Source organism: Delphinapterus leucas, chromosome 9 (genome assembly GCF_059928025.1).
Source record: "Delphinapterus leucas isolate spDelLeu-1000000601 "Yukka" chromosome 9, BTC_Dleu_Yukka2, whole genome shotgun sequence".
In the NCBI taxonomy this organism is placed as follows: Eukaryota; Metazoa; Chordata; class Mammalia; order Artiodactyla; family Monodontidae; genus Delphinapterus; species Delphinapterus leucas.
The window spans coordinates 67,928,022-67,954,061 of NC_143137.1; the positions used below are offsets into that span (position 1 = coordinate 67,928,022).

Here is a 26,040-nt window from a genome sequence, read left to right on the forward strand (position 1 = left end):
GTGTGTGCGTGCCTGCGCGTGTTATTTTTCCACATAAATCCATAAGTATGTTTATGGCAGACTAGCGTATATTTCATGAAAAAAGTTGGGTGCAGTCTATTCTCCACATTCATAATGAGGACAGATGTACAGCTGAAATGAACCAACTAAGATGGCTTCAGGCAAATATGTCTACATCCTGTGATATACTAATCATCATTGTGAGATGAACCTAAATAATATAAAACCCAAGTGTGGTAGATTAGATAATGGCCATAAATTCATCATACCCTTTTATAATTGCCTGCTCTTCTAATCAAGAGATGGAGTCTATCTTTCTACTCCTTGAACAATGGCTGGCCTGGTGATGTTCTTTGACCAATGGAATATGGAAGAAATGACACTTTTTGAGTTCCAGAGCCTAGGCTTCAAGAAGTGTGGCAGATTCAGTTGTCATGATCCTGAAATTGCCAGGTTAAAAACCTGGTCTGGTCCACTGGAGAGAGGTCTTGTGGAGTGAAAATAAAGGTGTTCCCATCAAGAGCCAAAGTGCACGTCCCCTCATGTGACCCTTGTGTACATTCAGCCCAGCTGACCCTTAAGCTGAATACAGCCTGATGCGTGAGCCTACATTAAAACAGCGGTAGAAACACCACAGAATTGTGAGAAATAATAAATCTTCATTATTTTAAGACATTAAATTTGGGGTTGGTTTGTTTTGTAGGAACAGATAAACAGCAAAGAAGGTTGAATTTTACTAAAAAGAAGAAAGGAAGACTCCATGAAACATGATGCTGCTAAGAACTGCTAAACCTCCCTTCACTTCCTGACACACGCATTTTGATCAACCATTTGGATAACAAGGGACATCTGAATATGCATGCCTTGTTATTTGAAGTATTCAATATTTAATTCAGCATTCTATGTAAGGTGAAAATTCCAACAACTTGCTCTCTCCCATTTGGGTGATTATAGCTGTGGAGTAGGTGCTGTCAGTGTTCACTCAACATTTACTGAATCAACAAATAAATGCTGAAGTCTTTACCATATTCTATTGGCTAGAAGCATTCAGAAGTCTCACCCGCATTCTGGGGGAGGGGATTATATAGGCTGACAGGTCATAAACAGCAGAGGCAGGGATTATGGTGTCACTCAAGGTTCTGTCTGCCACAGTTGGAGAGAGTACGGACAATAATTCAGACAAATACTTATATACATATAAATACTAAGGGGAAAATTAAATCAGGGGTGGACGAGGCAAAATTAGAAAATAACAACAAAAATGGTACCCAAGGAAGGCTGGTGGCATTTCAGGTAAGACCTGATATGAGGGCAAAAGTCCTGTGGATTCCTGGGAAAGAGCAGGCAAAGGTAAAATCAAGAGCAAAGGTACTGAGGCAGGGTATACTGAGCATGTTTCTAGAACACTGCACATGCCTGGAACTAAGCAAGCAAGAAGGAAAGGAGTAGAAAATGTGGTCAGGGCACTAAGAGGACATCTACTTTTTCATTTGATAAAAGTAGAGTATCCTGGATGAGCCTGGCTGAATCGCGTAAAAATCCTTCAGAGAGGCCCTGAGCCCTTCCTGAAGCAAGAGTTTCTCTTTGGGGTTTGATGAAGTAGACGGCCGTGCAGAGGAAGCCCACATGGCAGGGGCCTGCAGGCGGCCTCTGGGACCTCAGGGCAGCCTCCAGTCAAAAGCCACAGAAAGTAGGGCCCTAAGTCATACAGCTGCAAGGAAATGAATTCTGTCAACAACCTGAGTGAGCTTGGAAGTGGATTTTTCCATAGATAAGCCTCCAGATGAGAACACAATCTAGTGGACACCTGAAATGCAGCCTTTTGAGATCCCGAGCAGAGAGCATAGAATGAAACTGTGTCTGACTTCCTGACCCATGGAAACTGTTAGTAAATGTGTGTTGTTTTAAGCCACTAAATTTATCGTAAGTTTTTTACAGCAATCAAAAATTAATACACTGATTAAAATCGAGCTCACAAACGGAAGGCTTTTGCTATGTTTTTGCTGGATCAGGCGTTCAGTAAGTGTTGAATAAACGTTTCTTTTTGCCACTTAGAGCATTAGGCAGGCTGGTTCTGTCTTCTGTGAGGACGTGTTTACCTCCTATCAGGATCCACTCTTTGGGCTGTTGTCACTAGCTTCATCTCATCACTCAAACAGTCCATGGCCACCCCTGCTTCCAGACCTTTCACTGTAATCTCCCTTCAGTCAAGTGCTCTCCACCTTCCCCTCTGCTTGTTCAAATTCTACTCCCCTCTTGTGCACATCTTCAGCAGACATAAGTTGGTTCACCATTTAACAGTGATGTGTTTCCATTTTAATGATTCAAGCAAAAACTGTAAGAATTTAGGGTTTTTCTGAGGTCTAAATTTATAGACATTGCATGTTCTTTAGGAATCAACTAATAAGCAGTTATTCTCAGGTTTTTGTTTTCATTGCTTTTAATGCCCTAGTTCTCAAAACATTGTTTTAAATGTGTGTATGTAGTTTGTGTATGTAGTGTGTGTGTGAATATGGCATAGATAAGTGGATATAATTATTACTTACATGCCAGATATTATGGTAGGTTCTACAGACTATCCTCTTTACTCCTTTGAATATAAAAACAACTTCCATAAGTTTTTTATTCTCCTTTTTGTTGAGGGAACGAAGGTGTGGTTATTTTAGATAATCCCTCAAGGCCATACAACCAATCGGCAGAGCTGGAAATGGCACTTAGATTTGTGTGACTTCAAAGCCAATGCTTTTTCCAGTACCCTAAACTATCTCCTCAATTAAAGAAAAAGTTATGTGAAACAAAATATATATAGTATCAAAATATATGCAAACAAGTATTTCCCATTATCTTATATACCTATATACTTATCAAAATATTTATTGATCTTTGACCTTGCTATCTTTTCTTTAAGTGTCTTTCAGGTTAGACACGTTTAAAGCTACTGATGCAAGTTAAATCAATCACAAATTCATAGGTGATTTTAGAAAAAACAAATTGTACCTGAGCCAGCAGAAAAAAAAATATGTGTTGCTTATGTGAGTGAGAAATGAGTGAATGAAACAGTGAGGTGATTGGTTTTCTGTCAAATTTCTTATACATAAAACAGCAAGTTTTTAAAAAAGTATGTGAGTCAGTCAAGATATTGATTGATCTATCCAAAAAGAAATGTACAAAGGCATGGACTAATCATTTCATGCACTAGATAGACAACTATGCTCTTGTATACCAGTAAATTTTATTTATAAAGAGCAAGAGCACCACACCCTTACTTAATGTTCTCGTGGATCCAAGCTAAAGGGAATAAAACTTCCACATGGAAGTCACAGGATCAGATTCATACCTTGTATTTCTGACTCAGAATTGTAACTACCTAAGAGCTCTTTTATAATCTAAGTGAAAAATAATTTAAGATCACTTTTCCAGTCTGTGTGTGCTTGCGTGTATGTGTTTTTAGCTGAACAGGTGTGGTCAGCAGTACGCTTGTTTAACGTAGGACTGTCGTCATGCACACCTATGGAATTTGGCTTACATAATAAAGCAATATAACAGACAATCTCCAACCAGCCTTCGAGATAAACACAGAAGAGCCATCGGGCTACAAGCTGATGTTGGCAATACATACAACATTGATTTACAAAGGAAAGAGGATTAATTGCTTCAGTGTCTCTGATTCTAATGATCGATTCAAAGAAAAATGATGAGAACACTGTATCCTTGTAGAATAATCACTCCTAGTCAGTCAGTCCTAATTCATATTGAATGGAGTCACTGAGGCCATTCATTATGTTTCTGTACAACTTGTGGGGTGCAAAGAACAGTTTTAGTAAAGCTCTGATAAATGGCAAAGATTTACATAAAGTTCTAAGAAATAAAAATGTTAGGAAAACACAAATTTGAAATTCACAATTAGGAAACAAGATTTGGTAACTGGTTTTAATTTTTAAATTTTTGAACTTTAAAAAGAAGTGGAAAAAAGCCTATTTCACAGGTAAAAATGTTGATAATAAAATACTTGCCCAGTCTTTACCACATAGTTATTGACCTCTGGTCAGAGAAGACTTATTCAGGTTTAACCTCGGAAGTTCAGTGGCTAATAATAATAATATTTTAATAATGATAATAGTAGTACAAATACTTTTTATAACAACAATAATAGCAGTAATAATAGTAATATGAATAATGATAATTAAAATATATCAAGTGCTTCCTATGTTCTTCCTTTGTGTCATTTAATTTTTCCACCAAGCCACATGGAGTAGACATCATTATTATACCACTTTAAGGAAATGTTTTAGTGGCAAATCACAGGCAATATCTGTTCTTGAAGAATTGGCCATGTGTGTGCCCTTCTGGAAAGAACAGGTAAGCAGCTTGAAAGATTTGGCCATGGTCCTCCCTTCCTTGAATCATAAACCAAAGATAATTCAGAGGTAACTTATTCAAGCTATTAGTCTTTTCAGAGCACTTTGCAGCTAAATGGATAAGACCTTTTAGCTCTCCACATTTTTCAAGGTACTTTTGTTACACTGCATCTGAAATTTCATCTAAACCCCTTGAGGTAGGTGAGTACTGCTATCAATACATGGAAGAAAACATTGCTTAGTGATCAAGAGCTATGGTGTCAGACTGCCTTTGCTGTATCCTGACTTGTTTGCATATTACCTATGTGAATTCAAACAAGTGATTCAACCTGTTACTCAAGTTTTCCATTATGAAACTAATAATAGTAATCACATCATAAGTTTGATATGAAGACTAAACGAAATAATGCAGGTAAGTCTTTTAGAACACGGTATGAGCTCTATGCATATTAGCTCTCGTTAAACCTATTTTACAGGTGAACGACCTGAGGCAAAGTCCAATGTCCAAAAAAGTGAGTGTCAGGCTAAGAATCCATTACCATAACATTAAGTTCAACATTGTTTCTCCTTTCCAACCCCTATGTCAGTAGTTCCCAAACTTGACTTTTGGATCTCGTGGCAAGCCAAAAAATTATTTCAAGGGATCCTTAAGCTCATATAAAATAATAATAATAGCACCTAACATTTATTAAGCATGTACTATGTGTTAAGCACTGTACTAAATCTCTTACATAGATTATCTCATTTAATTCTCAAAACCCTATTTGATAGACATTATTAGTTTATTCCTTTACAGATGAGGAAGTTAAGGCCAAGAATATTTAAGTGATCAAATAATTGCCCAAGGACACACCGAAAGTAAGTTCCTGAGCCAGGAATCAAATTCAGACAATATGGCTTCAAAGCTCAAGTCCTAACATTCGCTTTCACCTACTGACTAATTTAAGTAAACAGATAGCGTTTCACCTCTAGAGTTCATCACCCTCAAAAGCTGGACACACTACACTGCCCTTCACTATCCCACCATCACAAACCCCAGTGTTTTTTGTAACTATTCCTTTTCACGTTTGCAACATGGACAACTTAAAGAACCTACATTCTCTCTTTGTTCTGGAGCATTTAAGATAAACTACCACAATATACCCAAGAGTAGGTTCATTAAATGGAATTACTCTCCTTCATGCCTCCAATTAGAAGGCCTTCCCTCATATAAAATGTGAAAATGCTATGTTTTTTTATTTTTAAGGGTTTTTTTTTGCATTTATATTTCTAAACTTCATTAAACATGTACAATTTATGCTTCTTTATTTTGATTTTAGGTTGTAACCTCAAGAAACAAAATACATGTAGACATATTAACTTTATTTAATGCCTATTTAAATATATATGTTAGATTAGATGATATCCAAGATCCTGGTACTAAGATTTAATACTTCATTTTTTTAATTTAGATTTTTTAAAAATTGGGAATACATTTACATGGTTCAGAAATTTTAAGGTACCAAAAAATATTAACTTAATGAAGAATCTTCCCCCTATTTTTTCTTCTAGTCACACAATTCACTTTCCCACAGGCAACCACGTGTAAGGATCTTGTTTATATTTCTGGATACATTTACATACATGTAAAAATATTTATACATTTATATGCATATAACTCCCCTTCTTCATTTTTATACTTATATGCCTTGTATGGTAGCATACTTCACAGATTCTCCTGTTTCAAGTTTTATTCTCTTTCTTTCTCTTTCTCTCTTTTCCCCTCTCTCTCTCTGTTTAATATATACACACATGATGCAGCAAGATCAAATATATATGTATTTTTTATAAATGCTCCATACTGGTATTAAAAACTTTGCTCTTTCCATTGGTAAATGCATATTCTACTTTGTGAGTGAACCACAAAATTTAAGCAGTTCCCTATTAATGGCTATTAGGTTGTTTTCAGTCATTCTATTACAAATGACTAACTTTGCATATACATCAGTTTGCACACGTGTGAGCGTATCATTTGTGTAGCACAAATTCCTTGGAGTGGAACGCTGGGTCAAAGGGTATGAGTATCTGTAATTTGATAAGTATCACTGAATTGTCTTCCACAGCGTCTGTCCCAACTTATAATTATTACTCAATTATGAAACTGTCTCTTTCAGTTTTCCATTAACACTGGAGAGAATACTAGCATCTATGTTTCATGCTTAAATAAGGTTATACAATGCACATTCCGAGGATGTTGGTGGGTTGCTCAGCACCAAAGTTAAACAATATAACCCTTGATTTAAAAGAATAAAACCATGTCCATTAAAACAATAGTGATGAGAATTATGTTTTTTTAACAGTTATCTAAGATTCAAAATCATAAATATGAATGCAAAAGTTCAGTGTTCTTGGAAGATAAGTTTTAATCCTAACAGGTCAAATTAAACATATTTTTCAGTTGTAGAAAAATCTCAATTAATGATTTTATTTCTATAGAATTATTAACTCTCGTAAGTAATTAACAAAACATCCTAGTCACAATTTTCACTTTAACAGCCTAAAAAGAAAAATCTCAAATGGCAGAGACTCTGCCAAGAACTTTTTGTAAAGTCACTTCTACCACTTGTTGAGAAACAACTACATGGCCTACTTTCTTTATAAACATCATGCAATGCAATTTGTCCAACCACTTTATGAAGGTTAATAGTATCAATCCAAATTTAGAGACCAAACAACTGAGACTCAACAATATTAACTAGCTCAAGGTGACACAACAGATAAGTACTGGCAAGTAAGTGAATGGGTAAAAATTTCCCACAAATACTAGTCACAAAATAAATAGACAAAAACATTGTTGAATGAATGAATTAAATATGCAACAGATGTTTAATCCTGCTATAGCTACCTAAAGCAAATATCTTACCTCAAAAGCAAATGACAAAGAAGGGAGGAAAGACTTCAGATGACCCAATCTACACAGCATTAGGAACACCAAGCAACGGAAAGCTTCCAGAACAGCTGCCTTAGGTCTGAAATAAAATGTCATTTACATGCATTAGCTTTATTTTGTTTTGTTTTGTTTTGTTTTGTTTGCAGTACGCGGGTCTCTCACTGTTGTGGCCTCTCCCGTTGCAGAGCATGTGGGATCTTCCTGTGGGATCTCCGGACGCATGTGGGATCTTCCCGGACCGGGGCACGAACCCGTGTCCCCTGCATTGGCAGGCAGACTCTCAACCACTGTGCCACCAGGGAAGCCCTACATGTGTTAGCTTTAAATATGGTCTTTATTACCTGGTATAATTAATAGAGTGATATATACTTATTTTAATTTTCAAGAAACACATAGTATTTTAATATATTTGAGGAACATGTGCCTCTGAAGCTGCTTGAAAAAAGGCATTAAACTAAGACACAAAATGCATCTTTTAAAGAAAATCTATTCTTTATCAATTTATTGCTTAGTTTGAGAATTGCTGAATTAGGGCGAAACATTTTCAACTAATAAATAAAATATTAGACAACTAAATTTCTAGGGTTTCAAGACTAGACTCCCCTCACTGACCCAATACCTTCAAACTTCATTCATTTAATAAATGACTTCTTAGGATGACTGACACAGTTAACGACAGTACTCTAAAATAATGAATGCTCGAATTATGAAATATTGGGAACATGACAATGTGTAGTTAAGTCTAACATGATAGGCAGCATAGATCTTTATTAATTATTTTGTGATGAATATTTTCGTTATATATAGTATTCTTGAAATTCAAACTCTAACATATAAAATAGGTATATGTATTTAAAATGGAGTTGAGGGTCACACAGATAGGCATTTATAAATTGCCTTATAATAATAGGAATGAACAGCTACTTTATCGGATTAAAATACACTTCATATAATAGTCAACCAACATTTATTGTATAATTAAATATTTTCATAAAAGACAAATGGTATTTTTATGTAAGGTGAATTTTTTAATAAAATATTATTGAATTAATGTCATTATAATAAAGTTATATTTTATTTAGTTAATTTAGAATATAGAGGTAAAGAAAAAAGTATAAAAAAATCTAAAATAGTGTATACATTAAGCTTAAAAAATTCTTCTGCCATCAATTATGACATGTTGTGGACTTCCCTGGTGGTGCAGCTGTTAAGAATCCACCTGCCAATGCAGGGGACACGGGTTCGAGCGCAGGTCCAGGAAGATCCCACATGCCATGGAGCAACTAAGCCGGTGCGCCACAACTACTGAGCCTGCGCTCTAGAGCCCACGAGCCACAACTACTGAGCCCACATGCCACAACTACTGAAGCCTGCGCGCCCAGAGCCCGTGCTCTGCCACAAAAGAGTAGCCACCACAATGAGAAGCCTGCTCACCACACCGAAGAGTGGCCCCTGCTCGCCACAACTAGAGAAAAGCCTGCGTGCAGTAATGGAGACCCAATACAGTCCAAAATAAATAAATAATAAAATTAAAAAGAATAATGACATGTTGTTTCTATAAAATTGAATATAACATTTTTGTGCAAAAATAGACAACACATTTCTACCAAATAATTTAAACTCAGTTAAAACAGGGTGACAGTTTATGATTCATTTGCATCCAAGTAATGTGATTTTTGTGTATGTGAAAAAAATGTTAAGAAATTTTTTCCCTTGTAAAATAATCTTACTTCATTACTGTAAACTATTATTTTTTAAATTGATATTTGGGTAATATTCAGTGATAAAACAGAAAATAAAATGTCTAATTTAAAACACATTTATTTGTATTAATTCTGTTCTATCATTTACTGTTTAACTTTATATTGTGAAGTGAAACATACATAGGGAGAAGTACACAAAACAGAAATATGCAGCTCAAAGATTTTCAACAAATAAACAACCATTTAACCACTACTCAATAGTAGCCCCCCCCAAAGACATCTCACCTCCTCAATACTTCCACCCTCCCTCTGTTGCAAAAAGAATCACAACCTGTTAGTTTATCATTTATGCTAATCATACCATTTCTTGCTCTCTTTTACTTATATTTTTATTGCTTTAGCATAAATTTCTAAAAACTTCTTTTTTTTTAAAAAACTGTTCTTTACTCATCTTTTTTTTACTTTTTGTAAATGAAATTATATCGTCTGCACCTTTTTGTATTTAGCATCTTTCAATCAGTGTTGTTAGTGAGATACATCTACGATTCTGCATGCAGCAGTAGGTCATTCTTCACTCGTGCATAGTATTCCACTGTGTGAACCTATGAATATTCATGCATCCATTCACCTTGTGAAGGACATTTGGATTGTTGGCATCATTTGTTTATTAGGAACAATGCTTTCTGAACATTCTTTAACGTGATTTTGGGGTGCATTGTTAGTATATATCTGGAATTGAATGGCCGTGTTATAGGGTATATGTGTGTGTGTGTGTGTGTGTGTGTGTGTGTATATATATATATACACACACACACACACACACACATATTCAAATTCAGTAAAATTCTCAAACCGTTTTTCAAATTAGGTATCACAATATAAACTGCCTCCTTTAGGGTGTGAGCATTCCAATAGGTGGTATTGTCAATTCTTTTAATTTTAGCCATTTGTGATACAACGTCTTTGTTGCTTATAAAAATTGGCAAATACCATCTCCTGAGAATTTTACTTTTGTACTGTCTTAATAAGAGTTAATTTTTGAAGAACTGACTTTCGTAATATTATTCTAATCTAATTCATCAGTTTTATCTATGTGATTAGGGATTTCTGTGAACCATTTAATATTTTTACCTACTCCAAGGTTATAGAGATATGTTACTATACTATCTGCTGGAATCTGTACTGGCTTTCCTCTCACTTTTAAATCTGCAATCCCCTGACCCCAGAATTAATTTTTTATGGTGTGAAATATTTGTCAAGTTTATTTTTCTTATTCCTATGTGGAAATTCAGTTTTACTAAGACCATTTATGGAAAAGATAGCATTTTCCCGTAGCTCTGCAGGGACACCTTTGTCACAAATCAAGTCCATATATATGCATAGATCTGTTTCTAGGTTCTCTGTTCTAATCTTTGTGCCAATAAAACATGTCTAATTACTGTAGCTTTATAATAAATATTGATAGCCAGTAACTCAACTCCTGCCATTGTAAAAAAATCTCAAGATTGTGCTGGCTATTATTGGGCCTTTGCATTTCCATATACATGTATTTTAGAAAGGTCCTGTCAAATTCCACAAAGAAGAGACCTTTTATAATTTTAATTCAAATTGCACTGAATATGTAAATCAATTGCTGAAATTATAATCTTTACAATATTGAGGATTCTAATTTATGAATAGTTATCTCTCCAATTTTAAAAATTCTTTATTTTTCACAGTATTTCAATAGTTCTACAGTGTAGTCTAGAGATTTTGTACTCATTTTTTTAGGATTGTTTTTTCTTGGTATTTGATATATTTGATGCTATTGCATAAAGTTTTATATTTCCTAGTACATAAAAATATCGTTGATGATAATTTCTTTAAAACTTTTCTGAAATTCATCCATTAATTTGAATAAATTCCCTATAGATTCCTTAGATTTTCTAATTAATTCACTAATTAGCTTTTAGATTAACATAAATTAATTTTCTAATTAATTTATTAATTCCTTTCAAATCCTTATAGCTTTTCTCTTTCCTTTCTCCACTGACAGTTTCCAGCCCAGTGTTAAATAATGAGCATATCTAACTGCTTCTCAGTTTCAAAGGAAAATTTTCAACATTTCACTATCAAATGTGAAGCTTGCTATAGAAATTTGTATAAACAGTTTTTACTTCACCTACATTTTTGCTGGATATAGAATTACAGGTTAGCAGTAATTTTCTTTCAGCACTTTAAACATATCATTTCATTCTCTTCTGGCTTCCTTTGTACAATGACATACCTATATCTCAGTATGAGTTCCTAAATAAGGCCAGAGGCAGGGGAGACTTTATATAAATATATACAATATGAATAGCTTAATGTATCATAGGATATATTGTGATAAAATCAATAGCTTGCTTATTTGGCCCATTTATTTGTATCCACGGAAACAAAAAAATCTTCATTAAAAACATAAAACTATGTTATTGTTATTGGCTGATTGATAATTTTACTACGTATATGGAACCAACAGAACTGTGATCTTTAAAACGTGATCCTGATTCTTTGGATCTGGGTAATTATTTCAGATTATCTTGTGACTCAGTTTTTCATTTTCTTTTCTTATGGCTTAGTATGCCTTTTATTTCTAATATAGAAAAGTAGGGATGGATAGAAAGCCAAATAAGTTAAATGATAAAATAAACACAATTTTTAAACTACAGAAGGAAATACGTTTAAAATTCTACACACCGTTTACATATGACTATGTGAAGTGTGCCAGCCGCATCCCTCTACCAAATGTTTATAGCGAAGGCATACTGTACACAGCTCCATTAACCATTTGGACCTGCATCTTGATGAAACTTCAGAATCTACTGATATTCCAGAGCAGCTATTAAGCATTTCTTAGGAAAGTGACATGATATTCAATATAGATTAAATGTATGTTTACTGGACTTTTACATTTAAAATTTCCTGAAAGTAATGTGGTTATTGGTTACCTACTTGAAAAACAATTACACTACAACGATGATAAGATTTCAAGAATGACTGAGCTTTTTTGCCATTTTTCACAGTTACATGTAAATTCTATAATACGTGAATTCTGAGGTCATATTGCTTGGGTTTGTGTTCTATCTCTTAGTGTTCTTCTGTCTGACTTTCATAACCTGTAAAATGGAGTTTATAGTAATTCTTATCTTAAAGTGTTACAAGAAATAATTAAGCATTCTGTGGCACATATTAAGTACATAAGTATTGGTATTAATTTTAATGATTGATAAATACTAAGCAATAACAAGTGGGTGTTTTGCTATATACCTTCAGCCATAAAAGCAATTTAAAATTGTTCAAGTGAATGTATTTTCTGGCCAGAGTAGTATTTGAAACTGGATTCATTAAATACTATGTTGTGAGAAAAGGACATAAACTTTAAATATGCAGTTGGCCCTCCATATTCATGGGTTCTGCACCTCAGATTCAACCAACTGCAGATGAAAAAATATTTTTTAAAAATTCCAGAAAGTTCCAAAAAGTAAAACTTGAATTTCCCACTGCCAGCAACTATTTACATAGCATTTATATTGTATTTACAACTATTTACATAGCACATACATTGTATTAAGTATTATAAGTAATCTAGATAGATGATTTAAATTTATGGGAGCATGTGCGTAGCTTCTGTGCAAATACTATGCCATTTTTTTTTCTTTTTTGTTGCTTTGTGTTTTGTTTTGTTTGCGGTACGCGGGCCTCTCACTGTTGTGGCCTCTCCCGTTGCGGAGCACAGGCTCCGGACGAGCAGGCTCAGCGGCCATGGCTCACGGGCCCAGCCGTTCCGCGGCATGTGGGATCTTCCCGGACCGGGGCACGAACCCGTGTCCCCTGCATCGGCAGGCGGACTCTCAACCACTGCACCACCAGGGAAACCCTACTATGCCATTTTACATAAGGGACTTGAGCATCTGCAGATTTTGGTATGGGGGTGGGCGGAGCTACGTCCTGGAACCAATCTCTTGCCAATACCGAGAGACAACTATATATACACTTAGGTGTATATTCTGAACTGTTCAATAGCAAAGGAAAAATAAATAATTTTTAGGTTTTATTACATACTCAGAGATATACTCTATGTTTTGCTGACTTAATCACTATATTTTATAAGTTTTCTTAATATACTTGAAAAACCTAAATTTCACTTAAAGGGCTTAGATTTAAAATGGACCTTTGATTTAAAAGCAGACAAACCACTACTCTGTCTCATTTAAAATGAAGGTGTGAATTTGTAGTTTCAACTTTATTTTTTTAATAACAAACATTTGCTGAATTTCACATATATTTTTAAAACCACATTATAAAGTTACATAAAATGAAAGAATTTCACTTCTTACCTTTGATCCAGAAGAAATCCAATGGAGGTCAAAGTCAGGATAATGAAGCAAGCCCTCAGAAGGAGAGTGACCTGTGATAGTACCTGTCAAACAAACACAGAGACCAATGGATCTTTAGATGAGTCATCCAAAGGAGCATCAGAATTTAAAGCTGACAATAACAGACTCAATTTTATTTTATGTTATACCATTTGTTACTGACATTTTTCAAGAAGGGTGAATATGCAGAGAACATTTTGGTTTTCCTAATGTCATTTAGTTACCTTGTTGGACGCTTGGAGAATGAATTAGACAATTCTAATGATGTTTTGCTTAAAGTGTTCTTTCTAATAATTCTCCTTTGAAGTTTTGGCTTTCATAATTCTTTGAAACACTTACGCCTCCACATCTGGAGAAATCACTTACATTTTTATGAATAAATATCACATTTCAATGGTTATTTTTAATATCACCAATTCTTCGTGGTTTCAAACCAAAAGTGTCTTTAATAAAGAAAATATTTAAAGGAGAATGTGTTATGAGTGCAAACACATACATGAAAAATTATGCACATCCACTCACATTTTTATTTGATGAAATCTGTATGTTCCTCTGTACATGTCAAGGGTCCTTTTTTGAATTAGTAACAAAAACCACATATTTCCTTGTTATAATTATAAATTAATTATGCATTTTGTTTACATGTAAAAATTTAATAAGAATATTTATTGAGCATCTACTATTTTATAGCTTCCATGCTATGTGTTTCACACATGCTAATTCTTTTCATATTCCCAACAAACCTGCAGAGTAGGTATCATCATATATGCTTCATATGTGAAAAAACAAAGCTGGAATCAAAAGATGAAGTAACTTTTCCAACATCACACAGAAATAAATGATGCCTCTGAAATTCAAAACAGACCTACCTGACCGTTAAGTGTGACAATGGTAGAACACATATGAGCAACAAACTTAAAGGGGGCAGAAGCAGAGATCTATACTGAAGTTACATAGCTCATGTTAGGGCCAGATGGTTACCACTTCAGATTGAGAGTGGATCAGTAAAAGCAAGGAGTTAGATGCACAGCCAATGGATGATTTCCCTACTCACTGATGGTATTTATGTTTCACCTTTATGAGAACACCGAAGGTTGTTTTATGTTGGCTAAAATAGTGATTGAACGTTCTCTCTTTTTTCTTTTTCCTGAAATAACTAGAGGTAATTTCAAGTCATTACTAACTAATATACACACCTACAACTAAGTAGCATCTGTCCAAAGTTATAAACAAATGTTACCAATTGCAATTGCTGCTCACATCCAATATCTCAGTTCCATGTCATCTTCTAAATCAGCGCTGTCTCTCATGGCCAACTTTTTACACCTCCCTAGTTACTTTCTAAATGCCTACAATGGCACCCAGAATTGCCAAGGGGCTTTAACACTCTGGGACAATAGTTTAGTAGAAGAGTATTGTTGAGTGGTCAAAAAACTGAATAGAAAGTGTCAGAATGTTTAGGAATATGGAGACAGTGCTGGATATCAGATATAGGATAAGGAGTTCAGTGAACTCCAGAACGTTTGAATGGAGAGCAGGAGAGTACTATTTGGGTATGTGGAATTCCATGGTGGCTGCTTTGGGACAGTAAAGCAGAAAAACAAAAACAAAACCAAAACAAAACAAAAAACACACCAGAAAAATATTTTCTTGGTGGTAGAGGTAACTAGGTGTGCTTGAGTAGATTAATGTTTGCTTAGGGGAACTATTTTGTCTCTAAAGAAAAATGCTTCTTACACCATTATTCTTTTTGATCTTTTAGGGAAAAATTAATATGGAAGGGAGAAATGATTTGTGCCCCAAACCTATAGCATGATTTTAAATGCTCTATAAGAATGCAGCGCTTGAAATTATTTGAACCTATTAGCCATGTAACCAGTCAAATTGTTCAGCATTTCTAAGCCTCTCTTATGTGTTCAGTACATCTGAAATAAAATATGAGTTTGGCAAATACTATAATAAAGTACTTAGAAGAGTGCTTGGCATAAAGTAAGAAGTCAATCCGTGATATGATGATTATCATTTTTATTATATTCAGGCTATACTAATTTTCTAAATGGCTCTTAGCCTAATTTTAATTAATTACAATAAGTTAAGGAAGCACAAATAAAAGGTTTATTAGCTCTTTCAAATATCATAGGAAATTCAGAGACAGGAAAAAATATATTTTTTGTTTTGGTTAGGGAATTTATGATACCTGGACAGAAAAGAATAAAGAACTCCGCTCTCCACAAATTGCTTCCTGGCTAATGGTGTCTGAGTGAAAACCAACTTAATACAGGTATCTGGCTGCCTAGTGAAGCTTCTACTTGGCTATTACACATCTGAAACTTAGCCTGCCTAAAACCCTGTATTTGATTTCCTTCTCCACACCACACGCTCCCCACTTCTCTTCGTTTTAGGGATGGTACCCACAGTTTTTCATTTGCTCAAGCCAAAAACCCATAACTCATCCTTGACTCTTTCTCTCACTATCTACTTCTAATACATCAGCACTAAATTTGAAATACATCCAGAATAAAGATATTTGCTACAAACAGCACACACAAAAAATACCATGTTTCACCCCCAACATTATCTCTACTGTATTAAAATACCCTCCTAACTGGTCTCTCTGATTCTAAATTGTGTGTCCACCTATCCTGGCTTCCCTCCCCTGGTATGTAGCCAGAGCTATCTCTTTAAAACTAAGTCATTAGTTTTAAACTAAGTCATATTATATCATTCTTATGTTCTAAATCCCCCAGGAGCTTGAAATCTCAGTAAGAATAAAGCTCAGAGTCCTTACTCCGGCCTCTACACAACATACCCACTATTATCATATAATTCCTGAATCATTTCTGTCTTTCATTCTTATGCTACATCAGATATTTTGCTCTTCCTTGAATATGACAAACATCCTTCCCATTCAAATCTGTTTCATCTGTCTCTTAGGCTTGAAATGACTTCCCACAGTGACCCTTATGGTTTATTCCTTCATTCCATTCAGGTAACTACTGCATGCCCTTGTTCATCCTGTATAAAATAGTACTTCTCCACAATGCTCTATAACCTTATTCTGTTGTATTTTCCTCCATACAACTTATCACGCCCATACACTTATACATTTACTTGTTTGTTCATTCTCTAGCTGTTTGTTGTGTGTCTTCTCTCACTCCCTAAGAGAGGTTTTATCTTTTTATTCACTATTATATCCCAAGTACCTAGGACACTGCCCAGCACATAGTCAGTAGCTAATATGGTTTTTGAATGACTGACTGAATTATTGAATTATTTTACATTTGTGTTTATTATTCATACCTTTAATATAATTCTAATTGGCTTAATAAATAATTTAATATCACATTAATATTTAATTTAATAGCAGTATTTTAGTCCTTAAAATTAAAATTATTTAATAATTTAATATACTAAATGCTTGTGTTAAATATTTAAAACATTAAATACTTTAATATTTCTATGTTTAATTTCTTAAAGAACAAAACTGTCCTAAAACTGTTTTGAGTTTAAAGGCAACTAAGATTACCAGAAGAAGAAATCCAATATTGAACACATGCTTCCTTTAGAGAGTCCATTTTCCTATGAAACTCTTAAGTTTTTCCATATTACATCCTTTGATAGGCTAATCAGTTGATCTTCTCTGACTTCTGCACATTCATTCCATGAATATGTATTGAGCATTTGCTAGGAACTGTGGTAAATAGGAGTTTAAGAGAGTGAGCAAGAAAGACAAAATCCCTGCCTAGAAATCACACTACTTTAATCCCTGCTGGTAGGACCACAGTCCAGCTACACTAGAGCAAAAAGGAGGGAAAAATAGGGCTTCCCGGGTGGCGCAGTGGTTGAGAGCACGCCTGCCGATGCAGGGGACACTGGTTCGTGCCCCGGTCCGCGAAGATCCCACATGCCGCGGAGCGGCTGGGCCCGTGAGCCATGGCCGCTGAGCCTGTGCTCCGCAGCTGGAGAGGCCGTGAGAGGCCGTGAGAGGCCCGCGTACCGCAAAAAAAAAAAAAAAAAAAAAAAAAAAAGGAGGGAAAAACAGAATAGACTTTGACCACTGTAAATACTTAGCCTCCTGTCTTTTAAACAAGATGTGAAATGACATGAAGCTTGTTAATTTTTTATAACAGTACAATTTCATTTTTCATTGGGTTTACTACCATTTTACACCATTCACTGCTAGTATATCTTTCATGTAAGATATTGCTGTCCTAAAGTGCTAAAATGGAATTATTCTAAATTAGGCTTTGAATATATTATAAGTCTTTATCACAAAAAATGAGAAGGTCCATAACTATAAAAAGCTTATGAAGCAATGAATTAATTTTCCTCCTTTAAAATTATCTTTCAAATCCCAAGCAGTTTGGTAGCTCTTATTTCCATAGGTTTCTCAGTGCGGGAATTGCTGTGCAGATTTTTATGCTTGAAAAAAGCAAACATCCCTGCAACTTTAAGTATATGAGAAAAAAATACTCATGAGGCAACGTTAACTACATAGGAACTCAAAAATTACAATTACATGTTTGATGCAATGTTGCTTAAACAATTAATGAAGGTGTGAGAAGTCCTCCCTTTGCCCACAGGTATATAAAGAAGAAAGCCTTTTTCTTCTCGAATGGGGATATCACCCTCTTACTATTCCACAGAAAAATTCTGGTGATCAACATAATTACCTTTCATGTTTTCCCACCCGACAAATCTCACAAAGGGAAATATCAGACCCATACACTATGTCCTAAAATAATAGCAAGTGTCTGTATGCATTCTTTTTTAAAGAACTTTGTGTATTGTCAGAGGTAATTTGATAATATTTTCCATAGTTTTATTACAAGGATTTAGAAATGAAAATGTCTTGATTTTATTGTATCAGGGTTGTGCATTTTTAGGATTTTCTGAAAAGATCTACTAAAGTCGTTATTTTGACTCAAAATGTTCATCTTCCCAAACATCTGTAAAATAAGGTCAAAATTTTCCTAATACTTAAGTGTCTGTAACCTCTGATGTGAAGGCAGAAAACCTGGTTTGGGGCACACTTGCTCTGCTACCTCATCGTCCCTGTGACTCTGATGGCTCCTTTTAGATACCTTGTGCTGAAACCTAAGGCTTGAAGATGCTTCCCAGTATTACAACATAGACACAGGAACAGAACTCAAGGTGGTATCATAAAGCAATTTGTAATTCTATATGGATCTCAAGAATCTATATTGAAATAAGATCCTGTTTTTTAAAAAATATATAACAGTATTGACTATATTTTTTTCCAATATTTTCAGAATGTTTGGTTACTGTTGAAGCATACATAAGGAAATATAATTAGAATGAACATTTTCTATAATTTCAAACAAGAAGCAAACTAAATAAATATATCAAAGGTGAAAATATATTGCCTAAAATGTATAACAAATATATAGTTCAGAAGCACTGAATTGGTATGGAATAGTGAGTTTCTACAAAAATGTGTAAGAAATAAAAGCAAAAAATTTTATTTTAAAAACTTTAAGTAACATAACTTGAAGAATAGTTATGTTGTAGTCATATTTCAATCTATGATTCCACTCTGTTAATAATGAATGTGCACCCAACTAAATAGAGAAACAAGGATTGATTTTCCCTCCCACTTGAAAACAAAACAAAACAAAGCAAAACAACATATCTGAAACAATTGTTTTCAAGACCCTGGACACCAGGCAACAAAGGTCAGTGATCCCAGGGAAACGGGATACAGATGACATGACCCCTCACTATTGCTCCAGGTTACTACCTTGAGAGAGTTTCTATGCTGCCACACAGAGGGAACTCAGAGGGGCCTGGTGGACTCCCTGATTTGAGGAGATGAAGCTGGAATTTGGGAGAAGCCAGGGAGGCTATTATTTGGAAGAGAGTACCAAAGAGGAGAGAGCTGCGTAGACAGAACTCTATTCATCTGCAGCGGGTGCCATCAAGTCTCGTATGTCAGCTCATACATGTGAGGAGACTATCAAAGGTTCGAAAAGGACTAGAGCTTGCAATGCCCAGAGCTCACAACAGGGCCAGCTAGAGTACAAGTTCCCATCAGCCAGACTGGACAGCCTCATGATTCACTGGGCATTTGGTAGATGAATCTGTGCACTGACATATATACAATGGAATATTACTCAGCCATAAAAAGGAATGAAATTGAGTTATTTGTAGTGAGGTGGATGGACCTAGAGTCTGTCATACAGAGTGAAGTAAGTCAGAAAGAGAAAAACAAATACTGTACGCTAATGCACATATACGGAATCTAAAAATTTGGTACTGATGAACCTAGTGGCAGGGGAAGAATAAAGATGCAGATGTAGAGAATGGACTTGAGGACACTGGGGTAAGGGGAAGCTGGGACGAAGTGAGAGAGTAGCATGGACATATATACACTACCAAATGCCAAATGGATAGCTAGTGGGAAGCTGCTGCATGGCACAGGGAGATCAGCTCACTGCTTTGTGATGACCTAGAGGGGTGCGATAGGGAGGGTGGGAGGGAGGCTCCAGAGGGAGGGGATGTGGGGATATACGTATACTTACAGCTGATTCACTCTGCTGTACAACAGAAACACAACATTGCCAAGCAATTATACTCCAATAAGGATATAAAAAAAAAACTGTGCATTGAGTTTCCAAAGCTGAATTAAAGTATCTAATTTTTACATATTTTTAATAAGTCAAAACGAGATCTTAATTCAAATTATAAGCAGTTCATGGTTGATTGTATTTATTATATGATAGCTTTTAAAAGAGCTGCCTGATGCTAAACAAATTTTGAGACAGTACTAATAGTATGAAGATATATTTAACCTCACAGTTAATATTTCATTATTTGATGCAAAAGGCATTTTTAAATGTTCAATTTCCCACTTTATTATATTTCAATATAGTGGACAAAAATAGATTTTTCACAGGAATTCACAGTGATCACTTTTCTAAGTTCCCAAAGTCTATGCTTATTAGACAGGTAGCTTTGGTTAATATCCTTCCTTTACTAATACACATTTATTACATTCATTTCATGGATTTAAATTATAATTGATGCTCAATTTAGCTCACATTTCTTTTTTCATATTACTTCAGTTACCACCTAAGAACTTTAGGAAATTAAATTAAATCCCAGTGGGCTGCACTGGAAGAAAACAGTATGTGCTGAATACTGACTTGAGAGGTTTCACGTAGGACCTAAGTTAGATCTAAATTGTGCAAGCAACACTCTCTGTTATGAGAGTACCACTAAATATATTGATTTTTTCTAAGGGTCTATTAAAACATGTCAATATGAAAGCATTGGTTACAAAATTTTAGTGCCCATAATGTTTTACAGGGTACAGCAACCAGGGGAATTTAAGACTATAAAAACCTGTTTCCAAATTTATATTGGATATTCTCAGATGCCTCATATTGAAATATATCACCAAATAATCTGGGTTAGACATATCTACAGTAACTTTATTATATATTCTATCATAAGACCCTGTTAAATATTCAAACTGTTTTGAGTGTGTCTATTATTGAAAAGGATAGCATTGCCTTTACAGTTTTACTTTGGAAACATGCTAGTGCGTCCATATTTCCATTTCAAACCCGTATTCATGATATCACCCCATGAGGTGGACCCTGGCAGCTGAGGAATTGATTTCCCAAGCATTACTAAACTAAAATCAACATAAAAGACTGTGGGTCATATAACTAAACTAAACACTATATATTTAAATGTATACATTGCAAGTTTCAGTAAGAAAGAAGTGTGCCTTTTCCACCTTTTTGGTGGCCATCAAATTGCTATTTTGACTCCCAAAGTTATTTATACAGAACTTGCACACATTAAACAAGTAAGTATTTATCTACTCTGGTAAACACATAAACAGAAAAGGCTGTGGGACTACAGCAGGGTCCGCAATTACACGTCAGCCACAACTTTTCTATGTGATTATTGGCTACAGTGAATCTGGAAAAAAAATATTGCTGTTGGATTTTAATGTCTTCAGATGCTTTTAAACATCCCTGAGACTAGAAAGGCACTATAGAATTTTGCAAATAAGCAACCTTTTTTCCTATTTGTACAGCATGTTTTTAGCAAAGAAAAACATGTGTGGGAAACAAGCGAATGCACTTTTCAAAATTAATTTGTGTCAGGGATGAAGCTGTCTCCAACTCTAATTTTAATTTGAAAAGGATTTCATCACTTGATATTTCTCTTTGTCGACATATCTACATGAGTTTCTCATATAGTTTTTTTACGACAGTGAAAAAATCTTGTGAAAACCATGCTATGAGTTACATATTTTAACATACACCCTGTCTGGCTACATTTTAACCCAAGAAGCACTCACACATGCCTAGACCTTCAAATTCTCTTGGTGAGCTTAATATTAAGGCCTCTACTTCAAAATCAAAATGGGTAAATTTTCATTTTTATTTCTATGAACTAGGTTAATTTATTTTGAGACTGCATTTAGTACAACTAAAAAAAATTCAATAATGCAAACTGTACTCAGTATTGATCAGTATATCAAGAGTTAGATATTTAGATGTAGATGATGTAGCTTTTCTTCTGGTGCTATTCAATTATCTAAACTCTATTAACGCAGGCATGTTTTAATCATAACTTAGGTGAACAAATTAAAAAAAGTAGTTTAACAAAGTAATCAGTGATGGGTTAATTATGTAATACTTGAAGACATGATTATGAGACCTTAGGTTAAGCAATTAATAAGTCTAACCATTATGGTAGTTTGACATCTACTTGTGCACTGCTAAGAGTGATGTAATCCATGCTGCTTTTAAGAAAGCTTTGCTCCTGAAAGAAATTCTTGGGTTCAAATTTTGTCTCTTTTGAAGCTACAGGCAAATGAACCTGCTACAATTTGGAATTGGTTACATTAGTTGTAGTACATGTATGAACCAGCAAATAATAAGCCATTATATATTCTTCCATGATGTTTTCAAAGCATTTCTGGTCATATCATATCCTATTTCTTTTTTCAGTCCACAAAATGGAAACCAGAATTTAAATCATTGTTTTCTCCTATGATCAGGAACGAGTTTTTCTGTAGTTTAAAAAAAAACATTGTACGTGGGCAGAGAAAACATGTGGACTTGTCTGGTGTCCAAAACTGGAGTCACTATGTGTAGCAATTTGGGGTTGTTAATTTTAAATGCTAAAAACACAAATACATATGGACAATACCAATCATTAAAGTCTTTAAATAATGTTTAAAATTGAAATGGCTTTCTTCAATATATTATCCAATAGTCTCTGTAAACATCTTGTAAACCTATTTTATTTAGTAGGACATACTGTGACATACACTGCTATTTGCCCAACCAGAAAACATCCCCTATATCTTCTATACTAATACTATGCTGATTTTGTCCAGGTATAAGAAAGGGATGTATTCAGAGGCAAAGTGAACCCTTTATCCCCAGGGCATGAATTGTGCTTGGTATAATTCATTCATGGTTAATTCATGAACTACTGTTAGTTATTGTTTCAGTGTGGGCATGTGAATCAGTCCTGAGCAATGAGACATGAAAGGACATTTGCTGGGAAATACTCTGGGACTTTTTTCCCCTCCTTCTTAAGTGAAATTTACAAGATGCTCTAGGAGAACTGAACTTGCTGCCTTTGGTCACAGCGTGAGGACATGATGCCTTGAGTTGCTGTAATTATGATGATGAAAGCCCAGAGAACTGTAGAGAAGCCTTTTTGGAAACTCTACATGTTTTAATTGCTGAACTAATCGATCCTGGAAATACTCACCTCTGAATTTTCATTTATACTTAAGCCACATTTAATTGGATAATCTGTTTCTTAGAACAGAAGATATCTAATGGACACTCATATCATAGATACTTTAAAATGATACCCTACAGGAAGGTTTATTATGTTACTAAACATTTATAAGTGTTCAAAGAATATTCTTTGAAAAGAAGTTCAAATCACATAGTATTTAGGAGTGAGAAGGATTCATATAGATCTAACATTTGTTATTTTTGCCTACTTGAGTCTATTTCCTTTTTTCTATAAACTATCATCTCAATATGTCTTTCAAGCCTTCCTATCACTGGCCCTGTCCTCCCATTGATAGATTAAATGGTCTGTGATCCAGGCCTGATCACTTTGATGGGTTCGGTGATACCCAGATGAACCCACCCATAACATCAGACTCCAACTTGGAACTTTCACTTCTGGAGTTCCTTGTGTGCAAGTATTTAAAGCTAGAGCTGCTGGTAACCATCTTGCTACCATGAAGGTTGAGAGCCTGTAGGAGAATCTGCTTTGAGAAATGCATAACTGCAGAAAAGAATGAGAAGATTCCTGATGAAGTTACTTGACTCACTGGATCCAGCACTGCCGAAAGAAGAAAAACCCCAGACTCTTCAGTTATATGAGTTAATAAATTCACTCTAAGTTGAATTTCTGTCATATACAACCAAAGAGTCCTTCTTAATACACTCAGTGACCTATTTTGAGTAGACTTATTTATAGAACTCACTGTGTGAGTCATATGGAATACTTAGAATTGTTCCAAGAGAATATACTGTGATTTTTACAATGGTATCTAATTATTAAATATAATTCCATAGGCTTTATATATTAAAATTATTTTTAAAAACTTATAATAGACTAATTTTTCTGTGTATATCATTTATTAACTTCTATTATGGAGCTTTCATGGACAGACTGACATCTTTCAATAGCACTTACTTAATCTTTGAAAAAGGTAATTTGTCTTTTTTGAATTCACTGCCCACTATCCTATTTGTATTCATCTGCATTTTTTCTGGATTCTTGTATTATCTTAGACTTTTTCACACTATTTTTTATGTCTAAAGATAACTTCTGTTATGTTTTTTAATATCACTGTCTGTTCGCACTGTATAATGGATACTTTTTTTGCTCTTTTAATGCACTAATTCTCTCTTTAGTTGTCTTTAAACTGCCAATGAAGTCATTGACTTCCTTATGTCCATTATATTTTTGTGTTCTAGAAGTCTAATTTGATTATTTCTAAATGTGTTTCATCATTGTTTCTTGATTTTCCATAATTTCTAATTTCTTCTTAATTTCAACTTTTGCTTCTTCAAATATATTAAATTTACTTAATTTATCTTTTAATTGATTTTATTTTCAAAATCTGTTGTTTTTGAGGGTATAATTCTGTTGCTTGTTGTTTCTGTTAATGCTTTGTCATAGTGGCTTTCTCCTAGTGTGTTTCTGTGCTTTTTATCTCTCAGTTCATCATCATTGAGACATTACCTGGGGGACTATGCTGAGACCTGAGTTTGAGGGGATTGCTCTAAGCATGATTTGAACATGGGTCTTTTAAACATGAGTCCTAATCTGAGACTACACACTTAGTTTAGGATTATAAATCAATGGTTAGTGTAAATCCTGGATCCATATCTGAGTGAGAGGTGGTTTGTAGTCAAATATTCTCAGGGAAGACATTTTTCTACCTCCTCAAAGCCAAGTCCAGTATGGGTAAGTTTCCTTTTTACGTTTCTTTTTCTCATCCTCCTCCCCCTCCCCTTGCTGAGAGTATTTCTTTTGCTTTCAGTTGTTTTACTTGAAGTTCTTTAACTGACTTTCCACCCACGTAGGCTCTCAGCTTTGTTTCGGGTCCCTTAAGGTCTTGATCAACAGAGATTTGTCAGTGCCTGGGATAGCTGTCAGGAAGAGCACCTCATTGGATTTGCATTTTCTCAACATTTTTAGCCTCTAAGGAGTACCTCAATTTTTTGCCTACTCATCTATGCAGTGTATTTAAAGGGTTTTCTTAAAAATTACATTTTGTCCAGCAATTTTAGGTGTTTGATATGCCTTAAAAAGAAGTAGGTGTATCTAACCCACCATTTTGCTAGAAATGGAAGTCCCCTTTCCCTGTTTCTTTAGAGCGTAAACATACTCATACAGTGCTGCTATGTGAGGCCTCAACATCCCTGACTCAGTGAGGTTCTTTCATGAGGTACATACTTCCTTGGTAACCAAGTCAGATACTGATTTTTCATTCTTCTGTCATCCTATTTTCAATTTCACCTACTTCCAACTTAGTTACTTTACTAAAATTTATGTACCTCTTTGAACTATTATAAATCCTTTTTGGAAGAATATAATATGAATAAATCTGTGAAACAAAGCAAATATTTTAAAATACCTCTGTTTTTAATCTTTTTATGGTTTACAGTGCATTTTTACATACATTATGCTATTTTTGTTTTCTCCAAAATATAGGCAGTGAGGGTATTCTCACGTAGCCAAAAAATGATTCCCCAGGTGGTAATGCCTGAATCAGAATCCAGATTCTAAACCCTGGTCCAGTGCTCTTGTGCCTCAGGAATATTTCGAATATGTAGAAAGGACAAAATAAATGAAGGTAACTGTACATTGCAAACCCCCTAAACTCAAGTTATCAGGGTATTCTTTAACTGCAGATAAGCATGTTGAAATTGCTATAAAGTCTGCTTTCCCCAACACATTTAATTCTAGCTTCTGAAATACTTCTTTTTATTGTTGAAGAATTTATTTGCGACAAATCATTTCCTACTTATATTTTAGATCAATTATATACCATTTCATGGATATCTTATACGGAACACTTTGGATACAATTAATTAACTTACATTAATTAAATTAATTCTAGA

At 34.6% G+C, this 26,040-nt stretch overlaps 1 protein-coding gene across 1 annotated transcript in view; it reads right to left on the reverse strand.

Annotated features, from left to right (window-relative positions):
• Positions 1 to 925: 925 nt before the first annotated feature.
• AGMO (alkylglycerol monooxygenase) overlaps positions 926 to 26,040 on the reverse strand; it is a 182,146-nt gene continuing 157,031 nt past the window's right edge. Inside the window, exons 11-12 of the mRNA XM_022587407.2 lie at positions 13,349 to 13,431; positions 926 to 7,366 (exon numbers count right to left, since the gene is read on the reverse strand). Of these exons, the coding sequence (XP_022443115.2) occupies positions 7,243 to 7,366; positions 13,349 to 13,431 (207 nt within the window). The 3' untranslated portion in view covers positions 926 to 7,242. The remainder of the gene's footprint in view (positions 7,367 to 13,348; positions 13,432 to 26,040) is intronic.